The sequence below is a fragment of the Suncus etruscus genome, chromosome 6, assembly GCF_024139225.1.
Source record: "Suncus etruscus isolate mSunEtr1 chromosome 6, mSunEtr1.pri.cur, whole genome shotgun sequence".
Lineage (NCBI taxonomy): Eukaryota > Metazoa > Chordata > Mammalia > Eulipotyphla > Soricidae > Suncus > Suncus etruscus.
The window spans coordinates 66,389,764-66,413,334 of record NC_064853.1 but is presented as its reverse complement, the minus strand read 5'-3'; the positions used below and the strand labels follow the sequence as shown (position 1 = coordinate 66,413,334).

The 23,571-nt window shown below is 45.9% G+C and overlaps 1 protein-coding gene across 1 annotated transcript in view; it reads left to right on the top strand.

Moving 5' to 3' along the window:
• Window positions 1-23,571, top strand: part of LEKR1 (leucine, glutamate and lysine rich 1) — a 36,947-nt gene that overhangs the window by 4,807 nt on the left and 8,569 nt on the right. Inside the window, exons 2-9 of the mRNA XM_049775582.1 lie at window positions 2,450-2,664; window positions 7,954-8,073; window positions 11,128-11,303; window positions 11,739-11,906; window positions 17,853-17,934; window positions 19,967-20,044; window positions 20,335-20,538; window positions 21,841-21,934. Coding sequence (XP_049631539.1) covers window positions 2,450-2,664; window positions 7,954-8,073; window positions 11,128-11,303; window positions 11,739-11,906; window positions 17,853-17,934; window positions 19,967-20,044; window positions 20,335-20,538; window positions 21,841-21,934 — 1,137 coding nt within the window. The remainder of the gene's footprint in view (window positions 1-2,449; window positions 2,665-7,953; window positions 8,074-11,127; window positions 11,304-11,738; window positions 11,907-17,852; window positions 17,935-19,966; window positions 20,045-20,334; window positions 20,539-21,840; window positions 21,935-23,571) is intronic.

The window sequence follows — 23,571 nt, the reverse complement described above, 5'->3', positions numbered from 1 at the left end:
ACTGCAAGGAGTGATTCCTGAAGAGCCAGGAGTAAGCCTTGAAGCACCACCAGGTATAGTCCCCAATTAAACAAACAAAAAAGAAAACATGGAAATAGATGCAAAAAATCCTAGAGTTTTTAGCTAAAAACAAGGCCCTTGATTATTTGGCTCTTTTGCCCTTGGACACCTGAACCAGGTCTCCCTTGTGTCAGCTGTTCTGTGATGTGTCCCTGCAGTGTCGTGGACCTTCAGCCACCTGGCCCTTCATATGCTGTTTACTACACAGGCTGTTACAGTGTTCTCTTTCAGTCCCAGTCTTGCTGGTAGAACTCACTAATGTGGCTGGTGTCTGAGCTCACACTTTCCCTGGGCTCAGTTGGACTCATTAGGCTTTTACGGCCAGTTCCTTGGAGTTCTCTGTGTGAACAAGTGAGTCACCTCAGACACGACCTTTGAGTCCTGCTTCCTACCGGCTCTGCCTCCACGGCCTCCCACTTGGGCTGGAGGACAGAAGACATGGACATCCTGGCTTGGCCCTCACCTCAGTTTGTCATGTAGTCCACATGAGTCATCAGGCTCAGGAACAGAGATGACCTGATTCTAACTTGGGGTATGTCCTGAGCTGGGAAGACCCTGAAGGCCACATGCACTGCTGGGTGTGGGTGGGGGCTTGTAAAATCACCCCATGTACCGTATTTCCAACCCCAGGTGAACAAGTCTGAATCAGGGTCATGCATGAAATAATCCACACCAGGCTGAGGATGAAACTCAGCAATCTTCTACCTCTTATGGAGAGCAATTCTGGCAATCTTCTATCTTATCAAGAGGAAGCTTTCTGCCAGAATTGTTTTTATTGAGTACAGAGACAACCTGAGGATAGAAAGGACCACCTGGGGATAGAAAGGTAGATAGCTCTGGCTATTCTGAGCCTGTCCTGCCCAAGTTTACATATAAGACTATCTCTATTTTGGGGTAAAACCAAGTTATAAACAGATACAAAGGAACCAGGGATGATCTTTGTTTTGAGTAAAACAAGTAACCTAACAGGAGTTCTCTACAGATAATTGTCCCATTTCCCAACTGAGAAAACTCACTGACCAAACTTGACTGATTTTGTTGGGGTCAAGTCATGTGTTCTTCAGGTTTTCTTTTGCCTTTTTTTTTTCCCCTCTCTTTTCATTTTTCTTTTGGGGCCATACCTGGTAGTGTTTACTCCTGGCTCTATGCTCAGGGATGGTGTTGTTGATTGAACCCTGGATTGTCAGCAAGGCAAGCTCCTGCAAGTCTTCTGGCCAGGTCTTAGGCACTGGGAACAGAACCAGCAGTGTGTGGATCATAGGGACGTGGGGAAGCCTATGAGGCACAGAGATGCTGAGTGGTTTAGGCCGCAGGTGTCTTGTCTGGCTGAAGCGACATAAATCACCTGAGGGTCAGGGTTGATGTGATTAAAGATACTTGTGCTAATTAACTCAGAAAAGATGAAAGGATAAAGTAAAATGATTTTACATGTGTATGACAACAGATAGGGATGGACTGTCTGTCCTCCTACTGTCCCCCAGCTGCAGAGGGCAGGATGAACCGTCTGTCAGCGTCCTAGCTCTCAGAGCAGTGCTTTGTTCTGGAGCTGAAACAAGCAGCAGCCCACTTGAGCCCAGCAGATGCCAAGCAGCCCTGGGGTGTCTGCTTCGAGCCGGAATGCGATGAGAGAGCACTCTGGGCCTTGTGCCAGGATCTGGGCCTGGTGCTTAGCTCTGGGCATGGTTCAGGGCTGCAGGCATGGTGTGGGGCTGCGGGATTTAGAGGAACACTCAGAGGAGCCCGCTTGGTCTAGAGTAGCCACGTTTACCTAAGGCAAAGGAAGATACGATTGTGCTGATGTTGCCAAAGTCTGTGTTTTCTAAGCTGCCTTCAGAATAGCCAGCGTGGAGGGACTCATGCTGGGAAGGAAGTTTGAGCATCCAGCAATGAGCTCCAAGGCTCAGGGTATGCCCCAAAGGTCTAGATTTTTACCCCAGAGTTTCCTACAGGGTCTGAAGTATCCAGAGACCTACTCATATCCTTGTAGGCAAAGAAGAGCTGGTTTAGGGCTCAGAAACCCCTGCTGGAGCATTCATGTTAAATTGTGTCAATGTCATAGAGTGTTCACACCAGCTTATAGGATCCTGGGGAAACTGAGGCCTGAGGTGACTTCAAGGTCAGAGGGCAGTGAGGAAGGGGATCAAACAAGGCAAGAACTGTCATGTGACTGCCAGCCTTTTAGGCTGAGCTCATGGCAGCATGGCAGCAGTTGGGGAAGTAGACATAACCCAGGGCTCGTTCCTGATGCCCAAACCCTGCAGTGGTGCCCCCATACGTGGGTAAGGACACATCTGCCATTGAGACCTGGCCAGTCTCACAGGGCTGCGCAGATCTCTGCATTGTGCATTTCCATGTCCAAGACCCTCCTGAGTGAGGCCTATTTTTCCAGATGCCGCCTGAGGAAAAGGTGTGCAAGTACTGTGGGGTGAGCTACCTACTTCTTCACGAGTTCAAGGCCATGGAAGAGAAGGTGCAGGCCTTGGAGACGGAGCTGGAGCTATGCCGTGGGAGCATCACACGTGAGCATTGTTTGCAGGAGCAGCTACATGCCCTGAACCGTGACCTGGAGCAGTCCAGGGCTACTGGCAAGGCCCAGGCCAGAAGGTTGGTACCCCTGGTTTCTCTGCAACTCTAGAGTCTTCATATGATTTGCATGTTAACATGTTTGTGTCATATGATTTGCATGTTAACATGTTTGTGTTTTTCTCATGTGATCAAGGGGCAAAGCCCCTGAGAACAAGTCTTGGAAGGAAGCAAATGCATTTTTGGTAATATGGGGATAGGGAGCAGTGCTGGGTCCAATTCTTTCCCTTGAGCCTTTGTTCTGGCCCAATATAAGGAAACAGGGACTCTTGTCTCTAGTCAGCCATAAGCAGACACAGTCCCTTTAAGGGTAAAGACATCAGTTACGAGACACCTGCCCTTTTTAACCTCCAATGGAGGGCAGTTTCCCTGACTGACTCCTTGGCCGAGTCCCAACTTTGGCCCTTTCTCTTCCTCTCTTGGCTTAGGAGCCTCCATGCTTTGCCTCTCCCTCAATTTAACCCAGTTTCTAACCTTCTATTGTTAGGGTTTTGATTGACCCTGACACCCTCCCCGCTTAGAAAATGTCTGTATCTACCATGAAAGCTGGTCTCTGAGGGAGAAAATCTTCATGTGTACACAGCTGATGGCTTATAAAATCACCATTTTTTTTACAGTGCTCGCATTTGGAGTGTCACTTTTTCTCAAAATTGTCGCTTCTTTTCTTGAGTGGAGAAAAGTACTACTTGATTGTGACTTAACTCACAAACTATTCTTTATTTGGTGGATTTGGTGATGGGATAATTTGGTTGATCCATTACGTTTCTCCAATAATTAATCGCTTATTTCTCAATCTCACTATCTCTTGAATCAATTTGGAAAAGTGTGTTTTTCTTAGAAAAGTAAGCATTTTCACTTATATTTCAAATGTTAACAATATGTAGTATCCTCTTATTTACAATTTTTCCTTTCTGTTATCTCTCACTCTCTTTCTCTGGCTGATGGTGTGTGTGTGTGTGTGTGTGTGTGTGTGTGTGTGTGTGTGTGTGTGTGTGTGTGTGTGTGTGTGTAGGAGAAGGAAAGGACGGAAAAGATAACATTCTTCTTTCAGAAAATAAAAATAAACAAGCTTGTCTATTTTATTGACCTCTTCAAAGAAGAGTTTAATGAATCAAATTAGTTTTGTTTGTATTCATTAATTTTACACTCATCTTTGTATTTCCTTTTTCTCCTTGCAAATATTCCTACAAGCCTCCTCTATCTGTAGGTCAGAGGCTTGGTTGGTCCATTTGTTTCTAGTCTTTTTCTCTTTCACTTGTTTACAATACTTTTCTCCTAAGTGCTTTCACGTTGCCCAGATGTTCCCGTGGGAACCGACCACTCTGCTGTTCTGTGATTGTTGATTCTGAATCACGGTGGTGGCGCAGTCTTAATTTCCTCTTCAATCCAAGAAGATCTCTCGAGAATGGCCTCCTTCAAAGGCTAACCCACCAGTATTTGCAAGTTTATGCATGGGGATTTTCTTGGACAGTCCTGCAATTTCTGTTCCATTGAGGGCAGTGTGTGTGACTTGTATAGGAGAACTCAGAGTTTTAAACATGCTCCATGGCTACCTGAGGTGATATGTAGTTTGGCTTTTATGCATGAGATTCGGTGGCTCCATTTACTCCATCACACTGGCTGGGGACAGCCTAATGGTAGTGTGTGCCTAACAGGAGCTGAGCCTTGATCACCAGCCCTGGGACTCTGCTATTTATCTATGACCTCCCATCCTGTCCCCATCTGGAGCTATGTCTGACACACTACAACGTTCAGCACCACAACATTCAGTGGAAGAAAGGACACACTTTGGTGGTCCTATTTCAACCCTGTGTATCTTTCCACCAGGCTCCCACTGCTTCTGGGATTTGTGAATATGGAAGCCAAGCATGGTGAATGCAGGATCTGCTGAGGGAGTCACAATGAATACAGAATCTCCTGAGAGAGTATGGAAGCTGTACATGCTGAAAGCAGGGTCTGCTGAGGGACTATAGAAGCCATACATGGTGAATGCAGCACACCTGTCTATTCCTCAGAGCTCATTCTGATTTCTGATGTCACAGAATTTTCTCCGCTATATGAAATTCTTCCTGCTCCAAACCCTGGGATCAGCCAGTTCTCCAAGTATCCTGATGTATTTAGAAACAGACCTGAGCACAAGGTGCTCCACTGTTTAGGGTATCTTACTCTCAGCTCGTACCTCTCAGTTCATGACATTTCAACTACACAAATGCACAAAGCCTGTACACCGGCCACTTTGTTTTCAGGCTGCTTCTATTGCCATTTAAATAGTCTGTCATTTCCAGTTATCAGCAATTTATTTACATTTCTCTGTAGAATTTATGACTACCTTTTGGTTGTTAGTTTTCAATATAGTTTATTGTGGGCCCCAAATGAGTGTATATGGTTTTTTTATGAATACATTAAACTTTCAGTTGTGCTGATTATCTGGTCAATGTTTGTGATTACACCATGTGTTCTGAAAAAATGTTATTAGATATGATTCCAATTATATCTGCACATCACACTTTTTAATTATGTTTTTCAGACCCTCCCTATCTTTATCCATGTTTCATGTCAAGGTGACCTTTCCATTTCTATGAGAAATGTGTTAATATTTTCCAATTATGATTATTAATTTGTTCTCACTGTCTTTAGTACAGCTTTCTCTATTTTGGAGCAAGGTTTTGTACACAGACATTTGAGATTATTGTTTTTCTCGGTGAATCAAAGTGAGAGGCCCTGGGCATGGACAGTCTTTTTCTGAAGATCATTCAGCATCCTCAGAGCATGGGTATATTCTAAAAAACCCCTGTTAATGTTTTGAAATATGAGTTTAGCATATGGCAGACTTTTTTCATTTGTGTGCTATCAGCAGTATTCATCTAGGTCGAGTAGGGTAGAAGACAGGGTTATATAAAAATAGAGAAAAATAAAATTATAGGAAAATCGAGTCATGTCAGGTATACTGAGACCTGCAGAACCACTCCATCCTTACTTTCTCAGCTCAGCCACCCTGCCAATGCTGGTTGCTTGCTGCATGCTCTCTGGTCTCAATACTGCACACATCAGAAAGGGTGCAGAGTGGGAATGAGGGCCCAAGAGGCGACCAGGGGTTTAGGTAACAGCCAGCCCTGGAACATTCTCTGACCACAGCCTAAGTGCCTTTCCTGTCCTTTGATTGTGACCTTTGGCCTCGGAAGTAGATCTGCCCTGGGGAAGTCTGTGAGGGAGAGCACAGATATGTGGACACTGGCAGAACCTTGCCTCCCCCAGAAGACTCTTCCTGCAAATGCCCAGTATACCCACATGGCTATCCATATACACCCACTCAGGTGTACACACACACACAGGCACATATTCACATACATTCCACACACAGCATGTTCACCACATACTCAGGATCCCTCATACTCTCTCTCTTGCACACACACAAACACACACACACACACACACACCTTCCACAGATAGGCACATGAACTACACATTCCTGCATCCTCACATATACACAACACATTCACCACACACACAGGCATACTCAGATACATGCTAATACACACTTGGGCACATGAACAACACACAAATGTACTTGCACAGGGGCCAGAATGATAGTACATCAGCAGTTGAGATTTGAAGATAGTACAGCTTTACCTTGCACATGGCCAACCCAGGTTCAATTCTAATCACCCATGAATCCACCAGGGCTGATCCCTGAGCACAGAGCCAGGAATGGGACCACACAAACCTCATGTAAACATGGGCTCACTTCTTACACTTTTTACACTTCTGGTGTACAGAATTACAGAGTGAAGGAAGGCAAGGGCTGGAAGGGGACAAACCCTCAACCCAGGTGGAGCCCCAGACTGCCCCGTTCCCCCAGAGCAGGAATAGTAGCTCTGTCAGGGGCTAATTTTGTCTTCTGGCTTTACTGACAGGTAGGAGTTCAGGGGAGTGGCTGGTGGGACTTACTTATTTTCCAAAGCCTAGAGCTGCCTGGTCTGAAATGGGAATGAGATAGATGATGGCAGTGTCTGCAGTAATAATTGGGCTGGAAGTTAGACATGTGCCCACAATGATAGGTGGATGGAATCTGGTCATTCGGTCCCAGCCTGCCATCAGAAATAGAGCCAGATTCTAAGTGGTTTGGCACTTCAAATGAAGTGCTGAACAGTAGGTAGGGTTTGCCTTGTATGTGGCCAAACCAGGTTCCATCCCTAGCATCCCTTTTAGTTCCCCCAAGCCTGCCAGGAGTAGTTTCTCAGTACAGAACCAAGAGGAACCCCTGAGTACTGTTGGGCATGACACCATTCCCCCCCCCCAAAAAAAAAGGGCGCTGAGAAATAACTGTAGAATCATGTATTTGTTAACATGCAAGCAAATGCTAAAGGAAACAGGAAAATAATTGAAAGTGGTTGTTTTTGGCAATGAGCTTTTGGGTAAATCTGGGTGATAAGTGTCATCCCCTTATAATTCTTGTCATTTGGAATGGTAGACATGTATTACTTGAATGCTGATCAAACTGATGTTCATTCAGTTATGCTTGATTAGATTAGCAAGTAAAAATACCTTTTTATTAGGAAGGAAGAAAAAGGAAAGGCAGGAGGAGGGAAGGGAGGGAGGAAGGAAGAAAGGTAGGAAGGAAAGGAGAGAGGGGAAGGAAAAAAGGAAGGAAAGAAGAAATCAAGGAGGGAAGGAAGAAAGAGAAGGGAAGAAAAGAATGAAGGAGGAAATGATGAAAGAAGGAAGGAAGGAAGGAAGGAAGGAAGGAAGGAAGGAAGGAAAGGAAGGAGGGAAGGATGGAGGGAGGGAAGGAAATATGGAAGGAGAGAAGAAAGGAAGGAGGGAAGAAAGGAAAGAAAGAAGGGAAAAGAAGGAAGGAAGGAGGAGAGAAGGAAGGAGGCAAAGAAGGGAGGGAAGAAGGAAAAATAAGGAAAGAAAGTGAAAAAGGAAGATAGGAAAAGGAAGGAAGACATGTTACACTTCCTCTACCCTGTGTCTCTCTCCTTCCATTTTCTTGTCCTGCCCTATAACTGTATAAAACTTCCTTTTTTTTTTGGTTTGTTTGTTTTTTGGGCCACACCTGGCGGTGCTCAGGGGTTACTCTTGGCTGTCTGCTCAGAAATAGCTCCTGGCAGGCACAGGGGACCACATGGGACACCAGGATTCAAACCTTTGGTCCTGGATCGGCTGCTTGCAAGGCAAACACCGCTGTGCTATCTCTCCGGGTCCCATAGAACTTTCTTCTTTTATTTGCTCTTATTTTAAATGTAGACAATAAAAGTACTTGTGAGAAGTTTTTAAGCTACTGGATGTTTTTATTTATATTTTTAGGATCCAAGATACAGACATGCAGTTAAAAAGTCAACAAGATGCATTTCAGAGCCTTCAGGCGGAACTGGGTTACCTGAAGGAGAAGTTCCAGATAAAGTGTGCTTTGTCCCAAGCCTTCAGGTAAAGGCCGTCTTCAAATGCAGGTGGGCCCTGCACTAATGCTCCAGAAACACTCATGTGCTTTAGAAATGTGGTTTCTCCCCTTTCTGTGACTGGAAACAATTAATTTGTTTCCTAACAATTTTAGCTGGATAGTTTGACCCATACAATTTGGATCTGCTAGGTACCTGGTTCTGGCTTGCAGGACCCTTTAGAGGAAAGTCTCAGACTTGGACAACATAGTGGTAACAAGAGGACTGAGTGTGGGTCTCACTGGGCAGAATGTGCTGGTCTGCTCTCCTTCAGGAGGGTCCATGAAAACTGAAGGTTGCCAGAAAGGACAAGTTCCTGGGGGAGGCATGTGGGTTTCTGAAACCAGCATGAATATAGAGAACTAGAAGCTGGACTCCCAAAGAGGGGAAGTGACTCCTAGGGATATACCCTAGGACCACTAAAAAATAATACAGTAATGCCCTCTGCACTCCCATGTTCATAGCAGCACTGTTTACAATAGCCAGAATTTGGAAACAACCCAGATGCCCAACAACAGATGAGTGGCTAAAGAAACTGTGGTACATCTATACAATGGAATACTATACAGCTGTTAGGAAAAAAAATGAAGTCATGAAATCTGCTTATACATGGATGGACCCAGGACTTGAGGGTGGTTTGAATCCCAGTATCACATATGGCCCCTCGTGCCTGCCAGGAGCAATTTCTGAACGCAGAGCCAAGAGTAACCCCTGAGCACTGCTGGGTATGATCCCAAAACAAAAAACAAAAATAAACAAACAAAAAAATCCCAGTTCCTCAGGCTGTTGCCTTCCATGCACTGCCTGACTGCCAAGTTCTTTCCATGCCTGTCTTGCACTAATGCTTTATTATGTCAATGGTCTTAAATGATCATTTGTGAATCGTTTTTTAGTAAAGGAGGGAGTGTTTCACAAAATAAACAAAATCTTCCCAGACATTCCTGGGAATCTGGTGTTAACCAGGCAGAAGGCTGGAAACAACCTTCCCACCTTTCATTTTAGTCCTTGGTTCAAGTTCCCATGTCAATGCTGACTGGGGTCTGTCCAAGTGCACTTTGGAGCAAGGGGGAGCCACAGAAGTCACTAAAGCTGCCTCCAGCCATTCAAACTGGTTCCCTCCCACCTGCTCCCTGCATTTGGTATGTGACTGGGACAGTAAAACATGGGACAGTTCAGCCCTGTGCAGGTCTTAGCACAGTTGTTTAGCTGTCATTTTCTGCCACATTTCTGATCATTACTTGGTTGAGAGCTGTGTGATTCTTGCTTGACTTTAGCTGCAAGTCTGAAGTCCAGCTTCATGTCTGAGGGATCAGGAGAACCGGCTGACGTAGCCTGACTGGGCTCTGTGCATGCTAAGGCATTTGCTAAGGGTGGCTGGACAGCAGCTGCTGTACCTTCTCTGGTCACTGAAAATAGTCAAAGCTGGCATGTGCCCGCACTGAGAGATCACTGGGCATCTAAAAGCATTCTTTACATGAAATTTCATGACTAAAGATGGGGGCTCTCCTTAAAGTGGGGGAAGTCAGGGGGTCTGGACAAGCAGCAAACAGGGGGATTCATGGCCTTTGCAGGCCACATGCTTTTGCCCTGAGGCTCTCCTGTAAGGTGAACCTAGCTAAAACCCTAAACAAAGGTGATCCTGCAACTTCCTATTCGAGGTAACCTCTTTCTTTGATATGTAAAAGCAAACTGGATAGTTACTTTTGTATCTGACTTGACTTTCCCCCTCCTGGTATTGGAAGTTGGTTTGAATAATATACCCCCCACATGCTGACTTGGAACCCCAAGAGATGTTGGGGGTGCCATTTGGTGTGGGCTGAGTGAGCCAAGCTGGAGCTCCTACCAAGAGTCACAGCCTCTCCCCCTCCCCCAGGGGTGGGGGGCTAGGAGGGATATGATGCAGCCCCTAGTTGCCCCCGAGCCCTGTGGCCAGGCCACTTCTGGCCCAATTTTCTTCTGAGTATGAGCTGGAACTTCAAGATTTGTTGTACCCGTGCTTGAAAGCACCTTCAATGGTCATGAGTTGAGGCCACATGTCTACCTTCCTAGGGAGTCCCAGTTTGCCCTGGTGGCCACACCTGGACACAGACACCCTTGCTCACTGCACAGCATGTCCTGTGGGCTTGACATAAGGTGCTTGTGCCAAGCCGGGTCCTATGCCCAACCAAAGTGTCCGACACGGGGGTCAGCAGAGGGAAGAGGGCAGGAAGTCTCTGGTGCTGATTGAAGGGCTGGGTGTGTGCAGCTTTTGTCCCTGTACTTTTCATAAGGGAAACCATGAAAGTCTAAGGGAAGGAGACATTGTGTCTAAAAAAATGAGTTTTCTTATTTATTTTATTTTTATTTTATTTTATTTTATTTTATTTTGGTTTTTGGGCTACACCCAGCAGTACTTAGGGCTTACTCCTTTTTGTTTGTTTGTTTGTTTTGGGGCCATACTGGTAACAATCAGCGGTTACTTTTAGCTCTGTGCACAGCAATTGCTCCTGGCAGGCTTGGGAGACCATATGGGATTCTGGGGACCAAACCTGGGTTTGTCCCAGGTTGGCCATGTTAAGGGAAATGTCTTACTGCTGTGCTATTGGTCTGGCCCCCTGAGGGTTGACTCTTGGCTCTGTATTCAGAGTATTCTGTACTCCTGGCAGTGCTCAAGTGACTCTATGGGATGCCAGGGATGGATTGAACCCTTGTCATCCACATGCAAGGCAAGAGCTTTCCAGGCCATACTATGGAAAACATTTTTTGTTTGTTTGGTTTTTTGTTTTTGTTTTTGTTTTGCTTTTTGGGCCACACCCAGTAACGCTCAAGAGTTACTCCTCGCTATACACTCAGAAAATGCTCCTGGCTTGGGGGACCATATGGGATGCTGGGGGATAGAACCATGGTTCCTCCTAGGTTAACACGTGGAAGGCAAATGCCCTACCGCTTGCACCACCTCTCTGGCCCCATGGAGAACGGGTTTTCATGACACGCTTTCTTCAAGGGATATGTGTTGTCAAAAATACTAATATGGCTGCTCTGCTTCTTCCTTGTTGCCTCCTAGCCAGAGACTGGAGGGCCACATGCGTTTCCTCACGAAGGCCCGCACACTCCTCATAGCTACCAAGAAGGAGTTGAGCGGGGTCAGAGCTGATGTGAGCGACGGTCTGCAGGCCTGGAGCCTGCTCAGGACCGAGTTGCTTCTGCAAATCAAGTCCGGGAGCAGTAGAACCTCCACAGGTGGGCCCGGCACTAGGTAAGCATAGGAAACCCTTCATGACCTGCCTTGTCACAGCATGAGGCAGGGACCCTAGTGTGGCTTCCAGCCCTGTGAACCACCAGGGACCAACCAACTGGGATGTGCCTGTCTCGAGCTGTGGACAGCATTCCCCCCCCCTTTGCCCCATGTTCCAGTTCTGTGGGTATCACTATCAAGCCTTGCACAGGAGACCTAGGCATTCTCAGCCCAGAGGCCATTGATTTAGTGCAAGGACCCGGAGATGGAAAGTGCTAGGCCACACTCATGGTTCTGGAGGACCCTGTAGAGTCAGGAATCAAACCTGTTCAGGTGTCACTGTACTCAGAAAAGTCATGGCTCTGGTGCCCCTTCCTCTTCTCAAAGCAAGCCCTGGTTGTTCAAAGCAGGGCTTATTCTGGAACTTTCTCTCTCGGCAGAGGTAGAGCTGCTGCAAAGGAGCCTGGCAGCAGCACAGAAGAGTCGGGCAGGCCTGGAGGATGAGGTGCAGGGCTTGAGGCAGCAGTGGGATGAGACCCTTCGGCAGGCCCAGCTGCAGCGGGGAGATCTTCAGGGCCGATGCCAGGATCTGCAGAAGGAAGTGCTGGGTAAGGGCCGCTTACAGGGTGAGACTTGAGGGGAGCAAAGTGGAGTGATGGGGTCAGCCTAGGCTTAGGTTCTAAGCAGATATCCACACTTTCTCTGGGGTGTTCACAAGTCCATATTTACTTCTCTGAAAGGCTGCCAGAGCATGTCTGGACCCTGGATGGATTTCTCTGTTGCTGTCTGGACAGACAGGCCTCATGAGGCTGCTGTCAGCTGCATCCTCAGTTGTCTATCCATTGAGTTGGGATGACAAGGGCCTCCCAAACCTGAGCAGGGAGATGGGAGAGAAGCTGTTGGTAGAGGGTAGATAATAGAAGGCAGGAGAGGGGAGAAGCCAATGGGGCCTGAACTGCCCCACCTCAGGAATGGAAAGATGACCCGGTGGGGCCAGCATATGCTGTGCATGCTGGGCACCTGGCTTCCATCCCCAGCACCCCACATGGTCCTCCCCAGCTCCACCAGAAGTGACTCCCAAGCACCAAGGTTGGAATAGCCTCTGACCCCAGCAGGATGTGCCCAAATGATCAAACTCTGATCAATGCTATGGTCACTGGCTCTGGCTTCCCACCTGCCTTCAGGGCCCAGAGCCCAGAGCCCTAAATCCCCCTAACCCCAACCCCTCCAGTTGTCCTCAGGTCTCAGGCCCTAAGGCTGTGATTTCTCTTAGCTGCATCTGCCCAGCACAGGAGAGGCTCCAAGAGGCATTCCCTGCCCTGGCCCTCTCATGGGGCCAAGCCCCTCCTAACCCTCCTTTCTAACAGATGGGATGTCAGATGACCAGTGGCCTCTACTGAACTTCCTGGAGGCCCTCCTGGTTCACTGGTCCCCACTTACCCCACAAATGCAGCCTGTGTCATCCGAGTGATGCATGAATGTGTCCACTTAGGAGCCACTTGGGCCATGTGGCTCTTGAACCTCCAAACCACTGTGTTTGGGGCCAAAAAAGGGATTGATTGTGGGTGTGGCCAAAACCAATGAAAAAAGGAAAGAAACAGTAAACTATGATTCCGTTACTCATTCTGATGCCATCAGCTTGTTTCCAGGTCCCTCTTTTTATTTATTTTTATTTTTATTTATTTATTTTGTGGTTTTTGGGTCACACCCGGCAGTGCTCAGGAGTTACTCCTGGCTCTATGCTCAGAAATCGCTCCTGGCAGGCACAGGGGACCATATGGGATGCCAGGATTTGAACCGATGACCTTCTGCATGAAAGGCAAACGCCTTACCTCCATGCTATCTCTCCGCCCCCCCACCCTCTTTTTAAATTGATGCTTTTTTCCTCTTAAATCATAAAAATCATAAAAAAAAGTTAACTTCAGTTTTGATTTAGGTATAACATCTCTATACACAAAAGCTTAAATTTCAGAGAAGCTGGCCTTAGCCTTGCTTGTGGCCAACCCAGATTTGATCCCTAGGATCCCATATGGTCTCCTGAGCACCACCAGGAGTCTAAGTTGCAGAGATGGGAGTAACCCCCGAGCATCACCAGGTATGCCCCCGTCCCGCCAACAAAGCTTAAACTTTGGGAGCAGAGAGATGGTAGACTGGGTAAGGTTTGTTTTTCATGAAACTGACCCAGGCTAGATCTCTGTCATCCCATATAGTGCCCAAGCCCACTAGAGTGATCCCTAAGCACAGAGTCAGGATTAAATCCTGAACACCACAAAGTGTAACCCTAAAACAAACAATGTTCCAACTTAGTTTCTCCCCATGTTTTTACTTTGTCTTTGAAATGGAGCCCTGGGATATTAGAAATTCAGAGTTAAAGAGTAGCCAAGAACAAGATCCAGCTGCAGGAGGCCTCGTTGGGAGCTTTTCAAGTGTGAGTGAAGTGCAGTGCTGTGGACTCGCCCTTAGCCCATCAGTGAGTCTGCAATTTGATGACCTGTACATGTTCTCCACGAGAGTGCTCCCTCTGCATCGCTCACTCCTCTCCCTGTGTGAATGCTCCTTCTGATGAGTCCCTCACTCCTCTACCCATGTGTGTGTTTCATCTGAGTCACTCGTCTCCCCAAGTGTGCTTTCTCTCAGCTGCTCATTCTTCTCCCAGGAGAGGGGCTGGGACTCAACCAGTGGCCCGTAAGTGTCTCCTTCTGAGGTATCATGCCCACAGGCCCCCAAGGTGCTGGGCGGTTGTTCAGCTTGGCCACTGGCACCTTCAGGCCTTGAGATTTGGCTTCCACCTTTTAATTTGTTCAGAGGAAAAAAACTCTGATTAACCCCCACCAGAAAAATACGTACTTAAAGAGAAAATCATCAGAGTAATATTTTGTGCCAATCATTTTTTTTGGTTTATTAATATCTTATTTAAGCATCATTGTTACAAACATGCTTGTAGTTGGGTTTCAGTCATAAAAAAGTACATTTGGGGCAGGAGCAGTGGCGCAAGGGTAAGGGGTCTGCCTTGTCCGCGCTAGCCTAGGACGGACCACGGTTCAATCCCCCGGCGTCCCATATGGTCCCCCAAGCCAGGAGCAATTTCTGAGTGCATAGCCAGGAGTAACCCCTGAGCATCACCAGGTGTGGCCCAAAAAACAAACAAACAAAAAATTAACTCAAACAAAAAAGTACATCCCCCTTTACCAGTGCAATCTTCTATCACCAGTGCCCTCCATTTCCCTCTTCCCTCATCCTCAATCATTTAAAATTTAATATTGTGAGCCCCCCTGAGTGTGCCTTGGTGATCTTGGGTTCTGTGCAAAATGTGGTGCATGGGGCTGGAGCAAAAGCACAGCAGGTATGGTATTTGCCTTGGATGTGACTGACCTGGGTTTGATCACCAAATCCTGTATGGTCTCTCGAGCCTACCAGGAGTGATTCCTGAGTGAAGAACTAGGAGTAACCCCTGAGGGCTGCCAGGTATGGCCCAAAAGCCAAAAAAGGGGTTAAGCCCATAGAAATCTCTGTAGGCCCCTGGTGTGGAACACACAATTCCCTCAGGAGAGTGGATAATTACAGGTTTATATGATGCTTCTGAAAAGACCGTAAGCTGTTTTAGATGAAAGTTTCTCCAGCTCCTATTTGCTCATTTAATTTTCTATGAACCCTCAAACTTTTGCTTATTTTTTGAAGTGTGGGGAGGGAGGCCTGCACTTAGTGATGCTCTAAGGCTTACTCCTGGCTCTGTGCTCAGGAGTCACTTCTGGTGGTGCTTGGGGGACCATATGGGATGCCAGGGATCAAACTCTGGCAGGCCACATGCAAGGCAAAGCTTTATCTGCTGTACTATATTGTTCTGGCCACCTGCTTTTCCCTGGGAACATTTCAGCTTGTCCTTTGACCTATACAGAAACCCCCCTTCCCACTTTCCTCCCTAGAAAAGTTGAGAAACTGCATTCTGACATATGAAGAGAAAAGAGCACACCTTGTGTCTAAAACATTGCGTTAGACTGCTAGAACTTTCAGGATTGTTTCCCGAAAAGCTATCTTATTGTGCCAGTGCAGAAAAGAAAGTAGTTACATGATTTTAACCAGGTTAAAAAGAAAAAAAGAGCTAAAATTTCTGTTTATCCATTAAGCTGAACAGTTCATGATATTCTATAAACTCTCTGAGCTTGTTATCCTATTCTAGTTGTCCATTTGATGTTTGGAATATATATATATATTATATATATATATGTGTGTGTGTATATATACATATATATATGTGTGTATATATAGAGAGAGAGATTAGATGTTTAAAAGTATATTTTTCATAAGCAATGCTGAAGAGAGTCTTGATTTTTTACTACTTTTATATTAAAATATATATTTGCATGTTGAGATTTTAATATTAGAATATAAATCAGCTATAACTTGAAAATATCTGATTATCTCCATATAGCCCCCTCCCCAGCCCTAGATAATTTATTTTCTGGTCTCAGTAAATAGAATTGGAATAGAATTGAAGCTTCACACCTGCTCTAGCATCTGATGTATACAGCTCTCCAAATGGGGTTTAGTCCCTCCTGGTATAATGCAGAAAATGTTCATTTACTTCAAGTATACTTGTTGCAGAATAGATGTGAATCAAACCTCTAAAGCATAAACCCAGAAAATGAAACCAAGTTCACAAGTGGCTCTTAGCACCATCTGAGCTTTGTAAAATTTCTGCTAGAGTTAAAATATGTTAATTTGTGATTGATAGAGTTGAATACTCATTAAAGAACTTTCTTCTATTATTGATTTATATCCTTACATCTGCAAAGGTTCCCTTTGTCAATGCACATTAAAAAGAAACTTTAATGATCTGTTCTTTAGAGAAAGAGCTAAACTCACCAAGCCAGGGTGCAATAATACGTACATATAAATAATATCCAAACACAGCCGACTGATTATGTTCATTCACATCAATTATAGCTAATCAGAAATCCCACCATTTCAGCCACATAATTAACTAACCATCTGACCAAGTTGTCATTTAAGATGGGAGGACAGTAAAACATGTCTACATTGAAAGAGTTATTGATTTCTTATCTAAAGCATAATTGATCACTCATGAAGGCAAAAGAAGCTACTTACTAATTTATCAGTGGACAAGGGAGACTTGTGGAGACTGTAGGAATCTAGCCAGTGTGTCCTGCCCTGCCAGAACAGATCTGGATGAGATTCTCACCAAGGGAAGAGTGAATGTGACTTACAAGTGCATTCTGCTGCCCTGATGGTCTTCTGCTTCCTACAGTCCAGCTCCAGACAGACTTTCCTTCTCTGTCCTTATGTCTGCTCTTCTTCTGTGCTCAAACTCATGTTCTGCTCCCCAGTGTCTCAGGTGCTCAATTGGGGTGCTGTAGGGGTTGCTTTCAGCACTGTCCTTCCAGGTGTATAGCTGCGGGTGCTGCAAGGTCCTAGGAAACCAGGGCTGAGCCCATCCCATCTCCAGTGCTTCCCTGTACATCATGCTTATGTGTGTGTGTGTGTGTGTGTGTGTGTGTGTGTGTGTGTGTGTGTGTGAGAGAGAGAGAGAGAGAGAGAGAGAGAGAGAGAGAGAGAGAGAGAGAGAGAGAGAGAGAGACTACCTTCTGTCTCTCCCTTCCCCCTCCTCCTCTTGCTTCTTCCTCTCTATCCCTTTTCCAGTGACCTTGGCCTCAGGATATGCTCATTCAGGACTCCTGCAGAGCACCCCAAAGTGCTCAGGGGACTCAGGGGCAGGATGTGGCAATGCCAAGGTGACATGCAGTACTGAGACTGAACAGGGGTCAGCTGCATACAAGGCGAGTGCCTGAGCCCTGTGCAATTTTTCCAGATCTTTTGGCTTTCTTTCTGCTTGTTTGTTTTTGTTTTGGGGCCAAACCCAGTGATGCTCAGGGTTGACTCCTGGTTCTGTGCTCAGGGATCAGCCTTGGTAGGCCCAGGGGACCCTAATGGGGTGCTGGGGATTGAAACCTGGTCAGATGCATGCAAGGCCTATGCTGTCCCCACTGTCCTGTCTCTCTAGACCCTCCAACTTTTAGGATGCAGAAAATCTGGCCCATGAAGGAGTCTGCTGAGGCTCTGTGTGTCTACAGGTGGCCATTCCTGGAAAGCCACTGTAATGGCTGCTTGTGAGCCTTGCTTCTTCTTAAAGTGACTGGGGCTCATCAGTGACTTGGGCCCATTTGTGGTCTCTGCAGTGCCACCTGCAAGCTGTTGATGTCCACTTGTGTGTGGCCTACATACTGTCCCCTGCCAGATCATTGCTAACTGTTGTTCCAGCAGCGAGAGACCTGCTGGGGAGGGAGTTAGTCATGGTTTACTGGAAATCTACATGAAACAAGCCTTTTAGCCAGTATAAAGGGAGCCTGATGCTGGTCCATAGATAGGCCAGTGGCCTTTGTGGGGGCAATTGATCACTGGCCAGGGTAACTCTGAGCAAGGTAGAACAAGGGTGCTGGGGTCTGAGCAAGGCTGAGCAGGGGTGCTGGGGTCTGAGTAGGGCAGAGCAGCGTGGGCAGCAGCCATAGCTTGAGCTGGTGGGTGTGACGTCATTCTAGGTCTGCAGTCCCGAATAGAGTCACTCAACCAGCAGCTGCAGCAGGCGCTGAGGGAGAAGGACAGCGCTCAGGACATGCTCAGGTAAGGAGCCTCCTGAGGCTGGGGCGCTGTGACCTGGCCTCCCCAACTTCTCTGCTGGGGCCAAGGTCAGCTTTTCCTCCAAAAATGAACATCAGTGCCCTGTGGTATGTCCAGTACTATGCTCCTCTCCCTTTACTTCCTGTCCTCTGGGTCCTCACACACCATCACACTCTCTCTCTCTTGAAGGTTTTTTTGTTGTTGTTTCAGATTTTTGGTCGTGGATCACCTTTGGCAATACTCAGGGCTTACTCCAGGGGAGCCATATGGGATGTTGAAAATTGAAGCCAGGCAAATGTGCAAGGCAAATGCCCAGCCCACTCACTGTACTATTGCTTGGGCCCCTGGTCCGAGCTTCCTCCTTACTATTTATCTCAGCAGAAAAGAAACTAATGACAAACAAGTAATGAGAAAGTGCCCTTATAAACTACATAGGACACTGCTTTGTCACAGTAGACTTATCTCAGACATCTTAAACATGGAACCAGAGGGATAGGGCAGAGGAGAAGGTAGTCTCCTCTCACACAGCTGACCCCAGTTATTAAACCTCATGACCACATAGGGTCCCTCAAATCCATCTAGGAGTGATGCCTGAGCACAAAACTAGGAATAAGCCATGAGCAACACCACATATGGCTCAAATATTTTCCCCCCTAAAAATCACAAGATAAGTAGAGTGAACCTGCAGCTATAATGTAACAATAAGTTGGATGCTTGGGGCGTGGGGTGAATTCCTTCCCTTGGCTGCTTCCAGGCCAGGCTGCTCATTTTCAGTTCCTATATTTTGGAAGAACAGACTGTGTGAGAACCATAAATATTTAGCCACGCTTAGCAACCAAGCGTTCTGTTGACCACACCACAGAACTCAGAACAACACAGGAAGAACAAATTCCGGTTGCCTGTCCAGCTAATGTACATTTGGATTATTTGTAGCAAAGCAGTGAGGAGCCTTCTTATTCCTGCTTCATAGCCCAAGTTCAGAACAGAGTGTGTGTGCCTGTCTGTGTATGTGTGTGCATGCATGTATGCTGTATCTGTGTTTATGTGCATTTATATCTGTGTATGTGCTGTGTTTGTGTGTGTGTGTGTGTGTGTGTGTGTGTGTGTGTGTGTGTGTGTGTGTCTGAACTGGACTACAGTTAGGAGATGACAGGATTCTGGATGCGTGGGGGTTGAGGGTGATGGTAGTAGCAGGAACTCTCTGGGTAAGAAAACCTTGAGAAGAACCAAGTACCTGTCACAGGTAAACCTGGTGTCCCAAGCCTCGAAACACCTCCAAAGTTTCTGGGCATCATTTTCCACCTGGGGGGTGGCATGACACATGTCATTTCCCCATATGTCCAGTAGCAGTATGAAGGTGCAAAAACATCTCTTATATGAATAAATAAAATAATGACCTAAGACAAAAATATGGTTAGACAAACAGATCTGGCCTTTTGTTTTTCTTGCTTTCTTTATTTACTTATATTTTGGTTTAGGAAACTCCTCTGATAGATTTTTTTCTTTATTTTAAAGGCATTTAGTTCAATTCTGATAGATTTTTGATTCTATGGAAACCTTCATAGATAACAGAAAAACATGATAGCAATCAAGGGAAAAGAAACAACTTTTTTGTTTGTTTTGTTTTGGGGCCATACCTGGCGGAGCTCAGGAGTTAATCCTGGCTCTACACTCAGAAATTACTCCTGAGGGGGCCAGAGAGATAGCATGGACCAGGTAGGGTGTTTGCCTTGCATGCAAAAGGATGGTGGTTTGAATCCCAGTATCCCATATGGTCTCCCACACCTGTCAGGAGCGATTTCTGAGCCTAGAGCCAGGAGTAACCCCTGAGTTCTGCTGGTGTGACCCAAACTCCCTCCCCCAAAAGAAATTACTCCTGACAGGGTTGGGGTACCATAGGGATGCCTGGAATCTAACCCGGATAGGCCTTGTGCAAGGCAAACACTCTACCCGTTGTTCTATTGCTCCAGACCCCGAATGTTTACAGTGTCATCATTGGAAATAAAATATCTAAAGCTTGTCATATACTTTGTAGAGAGAAATCTAATGAAGCTGAGGAGTGTGAAAGGCAACTTAGAAAACTGAAGTTTGAGTCCATCATCTCTGACTCCCGGTAGGTGCCCTCCATTTCTGAAGTATGGTTTAGGGATGAGGGTGGCCAGGGAAATCTCTGCTATACAGCAGCTCAGCTTGGTTTGTGTACGGCCGTGAGTTCATAAGGGCTGAAGTTTTTTACTGCCTCTCTTTCTCACAGGGCCAGACCACCCACCTCTAGCTGATGGTTGGTGCCAGTGCTAGTACACACTAAAGGCTTTTGTTTCATGGGTTTTTTGTAGTTCCCTGGTGATGTGTACCCGTGTCTGATGTGTCTGGTGGGGGCTTTCTCCCTTCTTCCCACTGTAGGCACACGCGAATTCTTAAAGAGAAGGAAGACTCCTTAATGACTTGTCAACAAATGTATAAAACTTTGCAGGAAGAACTGACCACAAAGGCAAAGCAAGAGGAGCACAGCAAAGCAAGCGCTCGGCTCTCGGAGAATGAGCTCGAGCTCACGCGGACCCTGCTGCGGCAGAGCAAGGATGAGGTGGCTGCCCTGACCAGGGAAAGGTACTGTGCTCCGCTGTCTTCGGGGTGGGGGGGCCAAACCCTCCAAGAGGCACACAGATCCATGATAGTCTTTGTCTCTGTGATAGGACGACCCAGACCCGAGAAAATGCCCAGCACCTTGACAAGGATACCAGTTCCCTGACAGGACAGCCAGCCCTCTGAGAGGACACACAGCTCCTGACAGGACACCCAGTCCCATGATAGGACACTCAGTCCCTGACAGGACACCCAGTCCCGTCACGTATACCAGCGCCTGATAGAACAGACATCCGCTGGCAGGGCTCCCAACTCCCTCACAGGACAGCAGGCCCATGACAAGACCCAGTGAGGGGACATCCAAGGCCTGAAGACAGGCTCACTTAGAGACTGACACGCTCTGGGTTCTCACTGATTAAACCTATTACACACTCAGCACTCTTCAAGGCCACAACCGTCACAAGGAAGAGTGGAGCCCTGGTGGCATCTGTGGTTCAGTTTCATGGGCAAGGACCTTGCTTGAAGCCTGTATGTGTAGGTCATATGTTTTCCCCAGAAGCAAAGACCAGAAGGTTTTCTCAAGGTCCCACAGAAAAAATGTCTTCCGCCCATCTGACCTCCTTGCTTGTTCCCACTTCCCCTCTCTTTTGTCCCTTGCTAGCTCATCTCAGAGACTCCACACAACTTCTGATGAGAGTAGAAGCCAGGGACCAAGAAGCATGTCCCACCAGTTACTGTCTTTGAACGCATCTGCCCTGCTGTCCTGCCCCAGCCCCCTTGCATGACTCCCCTTTCATACCGAGTCCTCACACACCTGTGCAATGGAGCCGCGCATCTGTGGTTGGATTTGTTGGATGACTCTCCTGGAATCTCCCTCTATCTTCTCCTCTCTCACAACCCTCTTCTCTGTTTTCTTCTTCCTGTGGCCTCAGTGTTGCAGTTGGGTCAGGTTGCTCTGGATTATTGTGGAGGGCATGTGTGACCAGCATGTAGGTATATTCACAAAGACAGGAAACTCATCCTCATGGACAGCAACCCTGATTGCCATTTGCAGCTTGAAGTTCCTTGTATTTTCTTCCTCCTCCACTCCCACCCAGAGACCTGGTTTATGCACCTTATGTATCCTGGTCCCTTAGTTGTTTCTGTTGATTGGTGCCAGAGCGCAGAGCCAGGACTGAGCCCTGAGCACCACTGGGTGTGGCCAACAAACATCTCTCCACCTCAAAGGCAATAAAGAAGCAGTGTCCAGAGCTGAGGAGCATATGTGGGTGGGCTTTAAAGTGAGGTGAGAGATGTAGGACTCTTTTGTCTGGTTCCTGGTTGCAGGGAGTCAATGCTGGTTTTCCACCAGAAAAGCATTGAGCAGCTGCAAGAGACTCTTCGGCAGAAGGTCCTGAGTGAAGAGAACTGGAGGGAAAAGGTAACACAGTCTCTGCCCGGCAGCTTTCCTCTCATCTCCCTTTTTTCATTCCTCCCCATGTTTTGGTCTGTGCTGTTTCCAAAACATTAGTGTCCCTTCTCTAAGATGGGGCATTGAAAATTTGACAATCTGGCAATAATGAAGAGAGCACTTTGTTTTCAGGCAGAACATGGCAAGTTTTATTTAAAATATTGTCCCTTTCCCCTAGTAGGTAACAGAGGCTGCATTGGGTCATCTTCTTCTTTTTTTTTTTTCTCCCTGTCCTTTTCAATTTTAAATTTCTGTTTATGAAAAGACCATGATTTTTACAGTCATTCCTAAAACAGTTATTTCTGGCATACATTGTTCCAATCCCACCACCAGTAAGACCTTCCCTCCACCAATGTCCCCAGCTTCCTTCGCACCCCCAGCCTGCCACTGTGGCAGGCACATAAATTTATTTCATATCGCTTGTGCCAACAACACTTAAGGGAATGGTAAATGGAATGATCAGAAAATGAATAAATAAAAGTCAATTTGTTATGATTGATTGCTATATGACTATAACCCATGTAAATAATGAAATTAAAATAATTTAATACAATATAATATAATGCTTACTCATTTATATAAATAAGTTTTCAACTCTGGCATCCATATAAAATATATTGCATTAATTTTTATTTTGTACTTGGGTCTTATTGCAGCAATTATCATGTCTTCCTTGTCATTAATAAAACTATTTAAAAAAAATCTGTGCTGATATATTTTGGAATTTACCTGAAATAAATAGATAAAGCCTACAAATGTAAAATTTAGAAAGAATGAAAAGAACTAAGAAAACATAAAGGGAAAATCTAAATATGCCTATAAAAGTGTTTTATCCTAAGAAAGGGAATATTGATTTTATATTAGAAAATATTATAGGGCCGGAAAGATAGCATGGAGGTAGGGCATTTGCCTTGCATGCAGAAGGACGGTGGTTCGAATCCCAGCATCCCATATGTTCCCTGGAGCCTGCCAAGAGCAATTTCTGAGCGTAGAGCTAGGAAGAACCCCTGAGCGCTGCCGGGTGTGACCCAAAAACAAAAAACAAAACAAAAAACAACAACAAAAGAAAATATTATATTATAGATATTGCTTAGGTGTCTGTTAATACAGACAAAAGATTGCAATAAAAATCTCCTTGGATATTAATATACTGATAAGACCTAGAACATTCATAATGAATGAGAGATTAGGAGTAAACATGTCTTCATTAATCTAGCAGAGGGAAACCATAGACATCGGAAGTACCATACTCAGTACTACATGCTGAGAAGTTCATCCTCTCCTTTAACAAAGCTCCTGTAAGGTTTCTTGTAAAACTGGCTTCCCTATGAGTTGTCTAAGCTTTTCCCTGTCCCTGAAACTGTATCTTTCCCTCAAATTTGAATAATAATCTAGTTGGATTAAGTATCCTTGGTGAGGTGTTCACTTCATTTGGTTTTTGTACTATACCCTTTCATTCTCTTTGACTTATAAAGTCAAATTTTATAGATCTGCTCTATATAATATGGGCTTTCCTTTGTATATAATTTGCTCTTTGGACTTGCTATTTTCAGTATTCTGTCTCTGTCTTTGAATTTTGTCATTATGAGTACAATTTGTCTTGGAGT